At 47.0% G+C, this 12838-nt stretch overlaps 2 protein-coding genes across 10 annotated transcripts in view; one reads left to right on the top strand and one right to left on the bottom strand.

The window, feature by feature from the left end:
* On the top strand, positions 1 to 7162 carry RAD52 (RAD52 homolog, DNA repair protein; the record flags this gene model as incomplete). Its single annotated transcript, XM_084206654.1, has 11 exons — positions 1 to 84; positions 1402 to 1503; positions 2084 to 2177; positions 3482 to 3549; positions 3783 to 3901; positions 3987 to 4062; positions 4855 to 5051; positions 5260 to 5396; positions 6043 to 6123; positions 6623 to 6865; positions 7104 to 7162. The coding sequence occupies 11 exons, from the start codon at positions 1 to 3 to the stop codon at positions 7160 to 7162; spliced, it is 1260 nt and encodes a 419-aa protein (XP_084062780.1).
* Positions 7163 to 9840: 2678 nt separating this feature from the next.
* The window catches only part of WNK1 (WNK lysine deficient protein kinase 1), a 98061-nt gene continuing 95063 nt past the window's right edge, over positions 9841 to 12838 (bottom strand). For all 9 annotated transcript variants that reach the window (XM_084206947.1, XM_084206949.1, XM_084206948.1 and 6 more), the window contains one exon: positions 9841 to 12666. In XM_084206947.1, coding sequence (XP_084063073.1) covers positions 12352 to 12666 — 315 coding nt within the window. In that variant the 3' untranslated portion in view covers positions 9841 to 12351. The remainder of the gene's footprint in view (positions 12667 to 12838) is intronic.

Below are 12838 nucleotides of genomic sequence, written 5' to 3'. Positions count from 1 at the left end.
ATGCCTGAGAGCCAGGGGAAGGACAGTGAGAGCTGCAGCAGCAGCAGCTCCAACACTGGGGACTCAGTGGCTTCCTTTGGACAGGTCAGTTCCTTTTACCTCAGAGGGAAATGCAAGTTGCATGCCCACACTCCTGGAAATCTCTGCATGTTTATTCCTTTTAAACTTGGGTACAGTAAGGCTGGAGTCATGCTGCACCCTACTGTACTTCACATTTTTTCTCTGCAATGTTCTTGCATGCCTTAAGTTATAATGAATTGGTCTGGATTCTTCTCAAAAGGTTTTTACATCTTGCACCTCAAAAGTGGATCTCATTTTATTCTGTCTTATTCCCAGATGGCCTGAGTCATGCTTACATATATTCTCAGTACAGGTTCAGAAAAGCCAACTGCTTTCAGCTATTAAAAAATAATTTTGAAAAGTTGTAAAATTACTTGATAAAAGAAACTGAGCAGAGCTTTTGGTGGTGAATTCTCTTCTCCATGACAGACATTTCTACATAGTTCCTGAATGTGGCACAAGCTTGAGTATTTCCCTTTTTCCTTATGCTTTTTGGTTACAGGCTTGCATTCTAGAGTCAGGAAAAAGATAAAATTTTTACTGTTATGTTTAAATAGAGCTAAATACAAATTAGAGCAGTTTGGCAGGGGTTGGAATTTATAGGGCACACACACACACACTATAAGATTCTGCATTCTGCTGAATTGTTAGGGCAGCCAGTACATGCATACACAATTTTTATGATTTAAGTGGTGAAACCTCTGTTCTGTCCCACTTCAGGCCATAACAAGCCGAGCTTTTTAGTTCTCAAATCCTTAACCATACATTTAGGCTTTACTACATCTTATAAATTGGATTTCTAAGACAAACCTAAACTTACCACACTTTAGGCTTCCCGTGATTCTGGTGTTCTCCAATGATACCAGTGATATTGGAGTTATCCATAGAAATTGGACAACTCAAGAAATTCCTATTTAAACTATATTTAGCTCAGCTTTCCTGAGCTGCTGTCCTCTCTGCCCTGGTGTCATGTGGCAGTGGAGTATGGTCCATCTTCAGTTTTGTTGGAGTCTTTAAATACAAGTTTCACGTTGGTCACAGAGATACTGTGTTTTGGTTTTGAGCAGTAATACAGAAATTTATATGTGTGTTTGTGGTTAGGATTATAAAAATTAGGAAAAAGAATTGCTGCAGCTCAGTAATTAATGCCTGTATCTACCAAGGGTAAGTTGAAAAAAGAACAGCCTAATGCACGTACCTCCCCCGAGGTGTTTCCTTGCCTGTTACACCCAATTCAAAACTGGCTCGTGCCCCTGTGGGAAGGACAGGGCTGGAGCAGTGCTGTTAGGAGAGGAGGGAGCTCACACAGGGAGCTGAGGTGTGTGTGGTGTTTGTGCCCAGTACCAGTACACGGCCAGCGAGTACCGAACCATTCAGCACGCGCTGCGGCAGAGGCTGGGCCCCGACTACATCAGCAGCCGGCAGGCAGGAGGAGGGCAAAAGGTAGGAACAAACATGATGTTCAACTCCATTTTCCCAGGAAAACTGGGGTTTAAGTTGGTACATTCATTATTTTTTTGAATGAATTTCTGTCTAGTAGTCTAATATGCAGATATGAATGCAAAGTCAGCAGGGCATAAGTTCTGGCTTTTATTGAACCACAGATTTTCCTTTTACACTTAAAAAGAGACTTAATTTTTCAGTGCTTCATCCTTTATAAAGGAATATTCATCTACTTGTGCAACACTGAGATGTTTTCCCTATTTTTTCCCAGAATTGGATTGTATGAAACACTATATAACAGTGGCTGCATTTACCATATTTAGTGCCCACTCTGCCTTTTGTTGATTAAGTCATATTTGTTGTTATATTAATCCCCACCACATTTGCTGGAAGAGAGTGCACCTGTAGCTGCACCATCAGCCTTTAATTCACATTATCTCAACCTTGAATTTAGCTGGGTTTCCTCAGTGTAAGATGGTATGTGTTAAATCTCTGTTAAAAATAAAGAGTGCAGAGATGTGTGCACAAGGCTATGTATTTATATATATATATGTGTGTGTGTATGTGCTCTTCTTTTCAGGTCTGTTACATTGAGGGTCACAAGGTCATCAGTCTGGCCAATGAAATGTTTGGCTTCAATGGCTGGGCTCACTCAGTCACTCAGCAGAATGTTGGTAAGAGTTTCTTGGGGGCAAAGAAGTCTTTGCTTCATAGTTTCCATCATAGAACATTACTGGAAGGGATAGGGATCCACAGGGATCACCGACTCCAGCTCCTGGCCCTGCACAGGACACCCCAGGAGTCACACCATGTTGTCCAAATGCTCCGTGAGCTCTGGTGCTGTGCCCACTGCCCTGGGGAGCTGTTCCAGTGCCCAGCCACCCTCTGGGGGAAAAACCTTTTCCTGGTACCCAACCTAAACCTGCCCTGGCACAGCTCCAGGCCATTCCCTCGGGTCCTGTCACTGTCACCACGGAGAGGAGATCAGTGCCTGCCCCTCCTCTTCCTCTCTCAGGGAAGTGTAACTGCACTGAGGTCTCCCCTCAGCCTCCTCCAGGCTGAACAGACCAAGTGCCTCAGCTGCTACAACTTCATCACTTCAAAGCACCTGGGCACAGGCATGAGCAACTTTCTGGTGTCTTAACAGTTAGTAAAAATGAGAGAAATTAAATAATAATGGAGCTTCTGTTTTCATTTTAGATCTGCCATAGTCATTATTCTAAGTGTGTTTATGATTATGCTTGAGCTATTCTAATCTACTCTCTGATCTCTATGGGTCAGTCAGTCAAGAGTAATTACAATTAAACATTTCCAACTTTCATACTTGCCTGTAATTTTTACACTCTCACCAGTTGCTATTCTCAGTTAATAGTCCCCTAATCTTTAGGGACCCAGCTTTTTCTGCAGATTTCTCTTGTAGCTAATACCCAGTACTGAGGTTTTTACAACAGAAAACTTTGGGAAATTTTTTCAACTATAATGTGTTCAGGTGATCTTAAAGCTTCAGCCTCTTCCATGCTGATGGCTGAAATAGTACCTGCCAGAGGAGTGTTGTCCTTGTTTGCAGATCTGCTGTGCTTATGCTGAAGACTGGTTGTTGAAGTAGGTCAAAGCAGCAGCTTAAATTACCTTCTTCCTTCTCCCCCACCTTCAGAAATCTTTTCTTAACTCAGGCTGGTAGATTCTACAAATAGAACAACTTACTTCATCGCTTTCCATCTATTCTGCACCATGGTTTTCTTTCCCCTTTTTCAGTCAAGAAAGGACTGACATCTTTCAAACGTCAACCTTTTTCAAATAATGCCATACCTAGTCATTCCTTAAAAATTCAGGCTTTCTGTCCATGATAAAACCTTGTGCAAATTATTTGCAAACTGCAGACTTCTACTAGATCATAAGAAAGAAGTTACTTTCATAGACAACAGTTGCTTTTCCAGTATTGATTTTATACATTAACGCTTCAAATGTCTCCTTCCAGACTTTGTTGACCTCAACAATGGCAGGTTCTACGTGGGTGTCTGTGCTTTTGTGAAAGTTCAGCTTAAGGTAAATGGGGTTTTTTGTTGGCTCTGACTGTAGCTGAGCAATTGCCTGAAGCTGTGAATGAAAGTCCTTGCATGGGTCAGAGCACAGTCCTCGGGTACTGCCCTGCATTAGGGAACCTGCTGGTGTCCTAAACGTTGACCTTGCTGTGGAACAGCCAAGAGCAAGTACCCAGGCTTGGGAGAGCACAGCACCTGCATGTATAAAATCCTCTTATATTTGAAATTGTACTGCAGGATGGGTCATACCATGAAGATGTGGGATATGGAGTCAGTGAAGGCCTGAAGTCTAAAGCCTTATCCTTAGAAAAGGCAAGGAAGGAGGCAGTAACAGATGGACTGAAGAGAGCCCTCAAGTAAGTGAAGATCAGCAGTTGCACATTTTCAGAAGTTCTGTGGTATGAAGGCTTTTCAGTCTCAGTGATCCCTCTTGTTTCTCAGGTGCTTTGGCAACGCTCTTGGGAACTGCATCCTGGACAAGGAGTACCTGCGAGCCGTGAACAAGCTTCCCCGGCAGGTGCAGTACAGGGGCTGTCCCTGCTCCTGCAGTCACTGAGCTGTCACTGCTGCTGCCAGTGCCTCTCATTCCTGAGGCTTCCTGAGCCCAGCAGCCTTCCTAGGAAACAGCTCACACACACAAAGCAGGCTGTTCCTGAAGTGGCACCTCAGTAACCACCATGGATCCTGCCTGCAACTGCTGATCCATGGACTTTCATAGCAAAGCTGCCTCCAATCACAGTAGGACTTGCCAAACTCTGCTAGAGGCCTAGAGCTGCAAGGCAGTCCTGTCAAACACTGTAGGAGCAGATCCAAAGTGACACCTCACAAGGTAAAGATGACCCAGGTCTCTGGTTTGCCAGGGACACCGTCTGTTAGAGGCACTGCCACAAACTTGTAAGGTGACAGAGCCAAAACATCCCATCTTTAATAAACAGGAATGGTGTACCTTCATCAGAACTCAATAAAGGTTCGCCTTGCCCTTTAGCACAAGCTGGAAAGGACTGGTAAAACAAACTCACTCAGCAACAGCCTTGTGGGGCTGTGAGAAGCTGTAAAATCCTGTTCTCATTTGCAGAGCAATGTGGGGAGACTTCACCATCTGCCCTGCAGCACTGAACAATTAAAGCAACACAAAGTCACAGGAATTCAGTGATTAACTGACTGAATTACTCTGGGTACTGAAAAGAGCATTTCAGGTTTCTGACTTACTGTTCAGCTTAGAGCAAACAAAATAGATTTTTAACCAGTGCTTATTTCATGAAGTTGATGATAGAAATTTCTGAACCTTTTTTTCTTTCTCCTTGACCAGGTACCCCCTGAGTTAGACTTGGTCAAAGCTAAAATGCAGGACTATGAGCCTGAAATAGAGCAAGCAAGATACAGCAGCTATGTGGAAAGGCAGAATGCAGCAGGGAGACAGCGCTGTGAGGTGACACCTGGCTGTAAGGCTGGCCAGACTGAGGCTGCTGTTGTGACAGCAGATCAGAAACAGCCCAATGCTCCCAGGTGAGACTGCTGTTATAAATGTATTTTTTCAGCTGTATTAGAAGCTACTGGGCCTTTTAAAACATGCAAAGACAGCTCAATTCCAAAGATGCCATAAAGCACTAGAGTTCAGTGGGTTTTCTTTACTGTTATTTCTTAATGATTTTTTTCTCACAAAATGTAATTGCTGAGGTCCTGTTTAACTTTGTGTTTGTGGGTGGGAGGACAGAAGCACAGACTCCTTGGCCATGGAGTGTGATGCCACTTACCAGAGGAAACTGCGCCAGAAGCGGCTGCAGCAGCAGTTCCGGGAGCAGATGGAGAAAAAGCAGCAGGTCCCAGGAGTTACTCCCAGCAGCAAACAGGGTGAGCAGTGGCATTCAAACCTGGCACTTTCCATCAGAACTGCTAGAGAGAGAGCAGGCACAGGCTGCCCACAGTGCAGGAGCCTGGCCAGCTCCATGTGCTGTTGTGCTGTGCCATCAACACACCTTTGAGGCCAAAGGCAGGAGCATTATCATATATTCCCCCTCTGTGTTCCAAAAGTGTCAGGAATGTCAGCTGTAAAGCTGCATCATTAAATCTGCAACTTCCCAGCCACCCTAAAGCAGCTGTTGCCAGCACCATTAACCTGCTGCCAGCACCATTAACCTGCTGCATCCAGGCTGAGGCTGCAGCACTTGGCTGTGGTAGCTGCAAGCAAACAGATATTGCCCGAGCCACTGATACACTGCCCTGGGCTCATAGGGAAGTCTGGGGCCTGTGGTAGCAGGAACACGGCAATGGACAGGCTAAGAACCATGTTAAAGTAGCACAGTTGCTCATCAGATGTCATCAGGTACACAATGTTACTTCCCACATTCTGCTTCCAAGCCTTAGCCAGCTCTGGGACAGAAGAGGGTACCTGGTGGTAGTGCTGGCTGCCATTTCAGACTCATCCTCTGCTAAGAAGGAGTCAAAGGGTGTGTCTGTATTTCTGGTATTAATATTTTCCTGTGTTGCCTCCTTGCAGCAAAATCCGATGCTCCTGTGAAGCACAGCACTCCAGCAGAAGTGCAACAGGAGCTGGCCATAGAAGAGGAGTTCTTTGCAGGTCAGCCAAAGAGTGATGAGTAATAAAGTGTTAAATCATTAGCATTTAAACCAGGTTAATTCAGAATACAGTGTAAGGGTAAAAGCTCTGAAGAATTGGAATAACAGAAGTGTGAATGTGATTCTGACCTTAACAATACAAACTTTGCCTGAGTGGCAGGGACATGATGTCCATCTCTATGGGGGTTTCACTTAGGCACACCTGTTTGATAAATCCTTTTCCTGAGGTGATACTGCACAATACAAAACCTGATGGGGGGGGGGGATTTGGGGTGTCTTTTCTCAAGATAACCATGGATATTTTGGTACACATTGTGGTGCCTGCTCTTTGCTTAAGGGCACAAGGGGCAGGACCCTACTGCACAGTGACATAAGAGATACTTTAGAGTTTAAATTTTATAGTGGTCACTGCTTCTAGGAAAAGAATGTGCTGGTCTTGGAGCTGCTGCCATTCCTGTAGTACAGTACTGTGTCATGGATCCCCTTCTCATTCCTTCCAGATGATCCTGAACTTTGGGACATTTCCTTGGAGAGCACTGACCTGAAGGTAACGGGTGCCAAAATGTCAGAGCCCTCACCAGCTGCACAGCAGGCACCTAAGACACCCCGTGGCCATCAGCAGATGAGCACTCGCTGCAGGACACCCCACAGGGGGAACCAGCACAGAGCTGCTGCCAGGCTGGCACAGCTGCAGCCCCCTGCTGCAGCCCCCAGCACCAGCTGTGCCCACCAGCACACCCCAGGTACGTGCTGCCACAAGGGACTGAGCTCTGGCTTCACAGGGGCTCTTGGGAGATTGGGAAAGTCCATGGGAGAAACATTCCTTCCTTCTGGACCTGGCTGCAGAAGCTGGGACAGTGCTCTTGGAAAATTGCTTTTTTCCATCCTACTGTCCTGTCATGGAAGAGCTAGAAAAAGAACTGAGGAACATACTTAGAGGCAGAAAAAATGTCCATTTCTCACTTTCTCCCTGTGTGGCAGGGTGCAGCCCCCTCAGGAGAAGTCAGACCTTGAAGAAAAGGAGACTGGAACCTACGTGAGGCATCCAGTGGGATCTGTGCCTCTGTCATGGATTACATCACAAGGCTGCAGCTGGCTTTCCAAAGTGTGTCACATGGACTCTGCTGTACATTATAGTGAAGCAACAGAGAAGAACTTCATGTACTCCTAGGTTATTATGTATTTCAGATGCCTTTTTCTATAACCACACCATTATTTGTGCTTCTGCAGCATGAGACTTGTGGCCATATTACAAGTGGATATTACCTGTAAATTGCCTTAAGCAATAACAGAATGGATTGTTAAAAATGTGATGCAGTTCACAGCTTGTCTCTCCCTCAGTGCTGCACAGAGGGAGAGGCACAGAGATTTTTCAATACAACGGGAGCAGGGAGTTGTGGCTGCCCACCCGGCCATGCCGGGGTGACACTGGCGGTGTCTGAGGTGCAGCCCCGCCCTTTTCCCCGTGGTGCACGGCCGGGGCAGAGCCCCTCGCTCCTGTTCCCGGTGTTCCCGAGCCCTTCCCTGCGGTCCGTGCAGGGGCAGCGCCTCCGGCTGTGCCTGTGCTGCACGGCAGGAGCCCTGGGAGCGCCGCCAGCCTGCACAGGGGAGCCCTGGGCCTGCTCCGATCCTTTGGAACGTGAATGGGAGCTGCACTGCTGTTTTTAAATAAGATTTCAACCCTTTTCAATACAGAAATAAACATTAATTTAAAAAACAAACCCCGCTGGGAGCTGTTGGTGCCTCTGTGCCCTGCTGAACGGCCTCGCAGGAGGCACCGTGCCCTAAAGCTGAAGGGCAGCACTGCCCCTGCACAGCCTCCTTTGCTTTAGGATGGGCAAACAGTGAGGTTTTCACAGGGGTTCAGAGGCCATGGCAAAGCCAAACGCTGCTCGGGCCGTCCAATGAGCAGGCTAAAGGAAGGATTTGTAAGCAGTATTGGGGGAACGTTCCCTTACCCATTTCGAGCAGCTCCGTGCAGGAAAGGGAGGCGTTCTGCTGGGCCGGCCGGTTCTGTTCCCGTGCGGGCAGCTGCAGTTCCAGGCACCGCCGCTCGGCTCAGGCCAGTGGCAGGAGCGGTGTCACCGTCCCCAGGTGTCCATGGGGGGAGCCTGGCACTGCAGTGCTGGAGGCAAGCAGAATGATGATGCCATGCGACTGGAAGTTAGAGCTGAACCAGGAAAATTTACACAAACTCTGGGATTAGTCCAACCCCGAAATCAATTTCAGGCTTCAGACAGGATCTTACTCCCATGGTTTGCCTCACTGCTCTAACTGTAAAGACATTTGGAATAGTCAGCATTTATTCCTCTTCCTCCCACTCTGCCTTCATCACTTAATCAGTCTTTTTCCCTTAAAAGATCCTTTACTATCCTCTTACCTCCTGAACAGGACAAAGGACAGGAATTGACTTCAGTCTGGAAAGACAGGACGAGCTGTAATTAACAGTTATAGATTACATCTAGAAAACAGTTCCACATTTCACCCAGCTTGTTTCTGGCCAGTTCAAATGTGCTGCCTTCACAACAGCTCAGGGAAGAAGCACATTCCACATGCTTGAGTCATGCCCTCGCTGTTGAAACCATATACCTGCTAGGAAGGGAGCACACAGACCTTCCAAATTACTGAATTCAAACCTGTTCCAAACTTTTACAATGAAAAAAATTCAAAAGTCTGTAACAAAAATGTAACGGCCTCAGATTCCTTGGCTCTGGAAACAGTGCAAAGATAGCTGTGCCTCCTCTGACAAAGCCACTGTAATGAGTCTCTCGGGATTGGTCCCTTTGAAAAGGGCAGGAAAACTTATACTGGGAGCTTTTTTTGCCCTTCGAGGCTTGCGCAGCATGACTCATAACAGAAGCTGTTCTTAAAATGGAAAGAAATGCAGCAGCAATTAGTGTTTAGAAATACCAAATTCCTCCTTGTGAGAAATGACGCTGACTTTTAAAATTTCAAAGATTTATTTAACCTTAAAAATACAACAAAGGACTGAATAAGGACAAATTGCACTGCTGGGAGTCTCCGTGCCCAGCAGCAACGTGCTCTTCTGCAAAATGGCTGCTCTGCCTTTTATACTGCGAGGCCCTCCCCGAGTTTTGTCAGTCAGCTCCTTCTCTGAGGAGGAGCTGAGGTCCTGTTATTAAGGTTCCTTTTCCCAGCCCTGCAGGATGGGAGCACATCCCTGCTCGCATGCAGCCCCGAGGAGCTGCCCAGGGGGCAGCACAGAAGAGCCGGGAAGGGCCCTTAGGACACCCTGCTCATCCCTCAGTGCCAGAAGCAAGCACAGCACCCGCCCGTCCCTCAACCTCTGCTTCCACCGAGCGGCGGCTCCCACAGCTGTGCGCATTTGGCAACTTGGTGACAGTCTCAGCCATGAAAGCAGTGACAGCTGATCTGTTCTCCTCCCTCAGGCCACTCCCCTTCTCAAGATCCATTCAGGAATTACTCTTTGCAGTACCTTATTTCCGAGTATCCTCTTAAAGGCCAAAGGCTGGTCACTGCTTTTGAGCAGTTTAAATTCTCATTAAATTGGGTTTCTTGTATTTCCTGTGACAAACTGGTAAACTGGGTAACAGTTACATCACTGCAGGACCAGGACAGAGGGGCTGGAACCTGATGGTCCACAAGAAAACCCACAGCTCAACCAAAGCAGGTTTGGTTTATTTGAATGGCTTCATTCAATATTCTACAAAGGTAACAAACTGCAGCATGGGGCACAGTCATACGAGGAGGGTTCAGTGCAAAACACAACTAACTACTGCCAGGGAAGCCCAAAGTTTCAATTAATTTTATTTTTTTTATTTTTATTTTTTTACAGTGTACATTGTTAAATAATGTAAAGAAAACGCTTGTAATTCAGAAACAGATTTTATGTGGAAAAAGATACTCAAAGTGTAATATTAAACAAAATAATTTAACAGTTCAGTAGCATTAGTTTATTCCTCTAGACTTCAGTTATTCATCCACAGGAGGAGAGGGAGGGAGAAAAAAAAAATCAATGGTAAATAAAACCAGTTCTTGCATAACATTAAGTGAAAAAACGACCTCAAACTTTTTAGATCAAATTTAAATAACCACGTGCTGCATCCAGCTGACCAGTTCTCTGCCACGAATATTGCCCTTGTCTCATTACTGCCTCAGCTCTGTCCCGGTCCCGTTTCCCTGGGTGTGCTCAAGAGCCTCCCCCCTGCATCCTTCCTTCCAGAGGTTCCCACCTGGCCTCAGCCTTGGGCCCGCTGCTCTCCTGCTCCCCCGGAGCTCAGCCTGCGCCTGTCCCACAGGGGCCGCTCCTCTGCAGCCTGCGCCCACCCTGCTGCCACAACCGCTGCTGCTGCACAAGGCTCAGGGACGGAAAGCATCTCGCGTGTTTCTTTGTGAAAATGAAAGCGTGAGAACAGCTGCAGCCACAAAAACTCCCTACTAAAGCCCCAGCAGGGAACAGCGCTCCGAGATTAAAACAAACACGGACAAGTAACAGCCCTGTGATGCACCAGCCTCCAGGACACTGAGGAGCTGCTCCCAAGCGCCAGGAAGCCGCACCCTCATCCATCACAGCTTCTTGCAGCACTACATAAATACTGGCTGGTATTATTTTGACTTTGAAGAGGAAACCAGTATTTCTTAAACACAAAAAGGGAGAATGACCAAAGCAGAAGATACAGTACAGGTAACTAAGAGGTGACAAGTGACAGACAGTGACAGTCCTGGTACCAGCTTGAAATTTGTAAAGAGTGAACAAAATTGTAAATCCTCCAAGTAAGACAGAGGAAACTTCTTGATGCCGGCTGCTTCAAGTACATCCATTGCCGGCAATGGACGTTGCACCAGGACAGTCTGTTCCTGGCTTAAATGAATTTTACCCAAAAAAAAAAGAAAGAAAAGCAATCCCAGCAGACAAGCCCAAGCCAACGAGCAATGGCACCTCTCCCTCAAGTCACATCCTGACCAAACATCTTTACCACTTCACAGCTGGAGTCAAACTGCATCTTAAATTGGGCCTTTCCCAAAGATACACGTTCTCCCCATCCTCTCTCCGTTTCTGACCCAGCCCTCCTGCCTCCAGAGCCAATATTGGTTAAATCTCGTTGTAGCTTCACCTGCATCCCTCCGTCCCAGCCCACCTGGCCCCTGTCACCCCACACCTTCAGCTCTGCCCACCTGGATAAGTTTTCCCACACACAGAACTGCTCGGACCCGCGGCCTCGGTGACCTCCCTTCCACGCTCCTGCTCCAACGTCCCGGGCGCTGGGCACAAACATCCTGCCCTCACCTTGCCCTCTGCCCACCTGGGCTCTGCTGGGAAGACGACGCTAAACTGCAGAAGCAAGAGAAGTCCAAGGCACTAAAATATCCAGCAAGCATACTGGGAGAACAGACAAGTATTCAAGTACATTAATTTATACAATTTTACATTCACATTTATTTATCTAATACAATGAAAATACAAAGGAAAAAGTTAAAGTGTCTCCAATAAGTATAAGGATATAGCTAGCTTTTTTTCCCATTTTTTCTTTTTAACTTTTTTAACCCTCTATATTCCACTCATTTTTAAACTACTGTTGTCCAACAACATTTATATAATCACAGTGTTTCCACATCAAAACTGATGGTAAGTACATGTCCGCAGGGAACTTTAAAAATTTTTTTTAACAATTTAAATTGCTCTAATGCTGCAGTCAAAGCTGTTAATATCTTACTTAAAGCAGTAATGACCTATCAAGCACGGGCTGCACCACAAGTCCATTCGTGTGCCCCATCATTTCAGAGCCAGATACTATTGACTGGGGAGAGGGAGAGGAGGGGAATTTGGACAGCTTTTTCTGGATCTTGGTTCTTCAGGAAGAGGCGAGAAGCATGCTAAAGCCTCATGCTAGGGTTCAGCTCTCCCACCTCCACACGTGTGGATTCAGCCTCCAACCAGAAATATTTAACAGCAAGACTCTATGAACTGACCCCCCTGGCTTCTGCTCACAGCTCTCGTGGCACACAAGAGCAGCCCCCCTCGGTGAAAAGCACTGTCCCATCACAAGGATGCTGATCATCCTCCTCCCCCTTCCAAGTGTGTGGGGAAACTCCCGCTACAGAGAGTCGACAGCAATGGTTGGAAAAGAGAAATTCATTCCCAGTCTGGCAAGCTACCAGTTCATTGCAGCACTAGTAGTGATACAGGGCCCCATCTCCCTCCCCATGTCCTGTCCCGAGGTGTAGCCAGCAGGGTCTCTGGGCACGGCTAAGTGGTCCGCAGGTTGGAGCCTGGAGGGTTGCTGACAGACTTTTGCAAATTGCTGATGTTGAAGCTTTGCAAAGACGTGGCACCCACGGGCTGGAACTGGCCGAGCTGTGGCGGTGCTGGCGCCCCTGGCCCGCTCCAGGGCGGGGGGAAGGACGCTGCTGGGTAACCGTACTGCTGCGGGGGGCACATGGCCTTGCTGAAGGGACCTAAAGAGGTAGCTGATGCTGCAGGGATGGGTGTAGCACCCAGGGAAGATGTCATAGAGATACAGAGCTGACCTGGTGCCGAGAATTTTCTTGCCATTCCAGGGCCCTGAAAGGTAATCCAACAACCAAGAGAACTTTAACTGTGGAACTTTAAAAACCATCAGTCCACTCCTTGGTCTACAATGAGTATTTACAAGGCCAGGCCATGGCTCTCCCCTTTAGATTTTCCCTTCCCTTCCAGAGCAGGCAGTACATCCTCCCTGTGAAGAGCCAGCCAG

The sequence above is a fragment of the Fringilla coelebs genome (assembly GCF_963513975.1).
Source record: "Fringilla coelebs genome assembly, chromosome: 5".
Taxonomy (NCBI): domain Eukaryota; kingdom Metazoa; phylum Chordata; class Aves; order Passeriformes; family Fringillidae; genus Fringilla; species Fringilla coelebs.
This window is presented reverse-complemented; position numbering and strand designations above follow the sequence as displayed.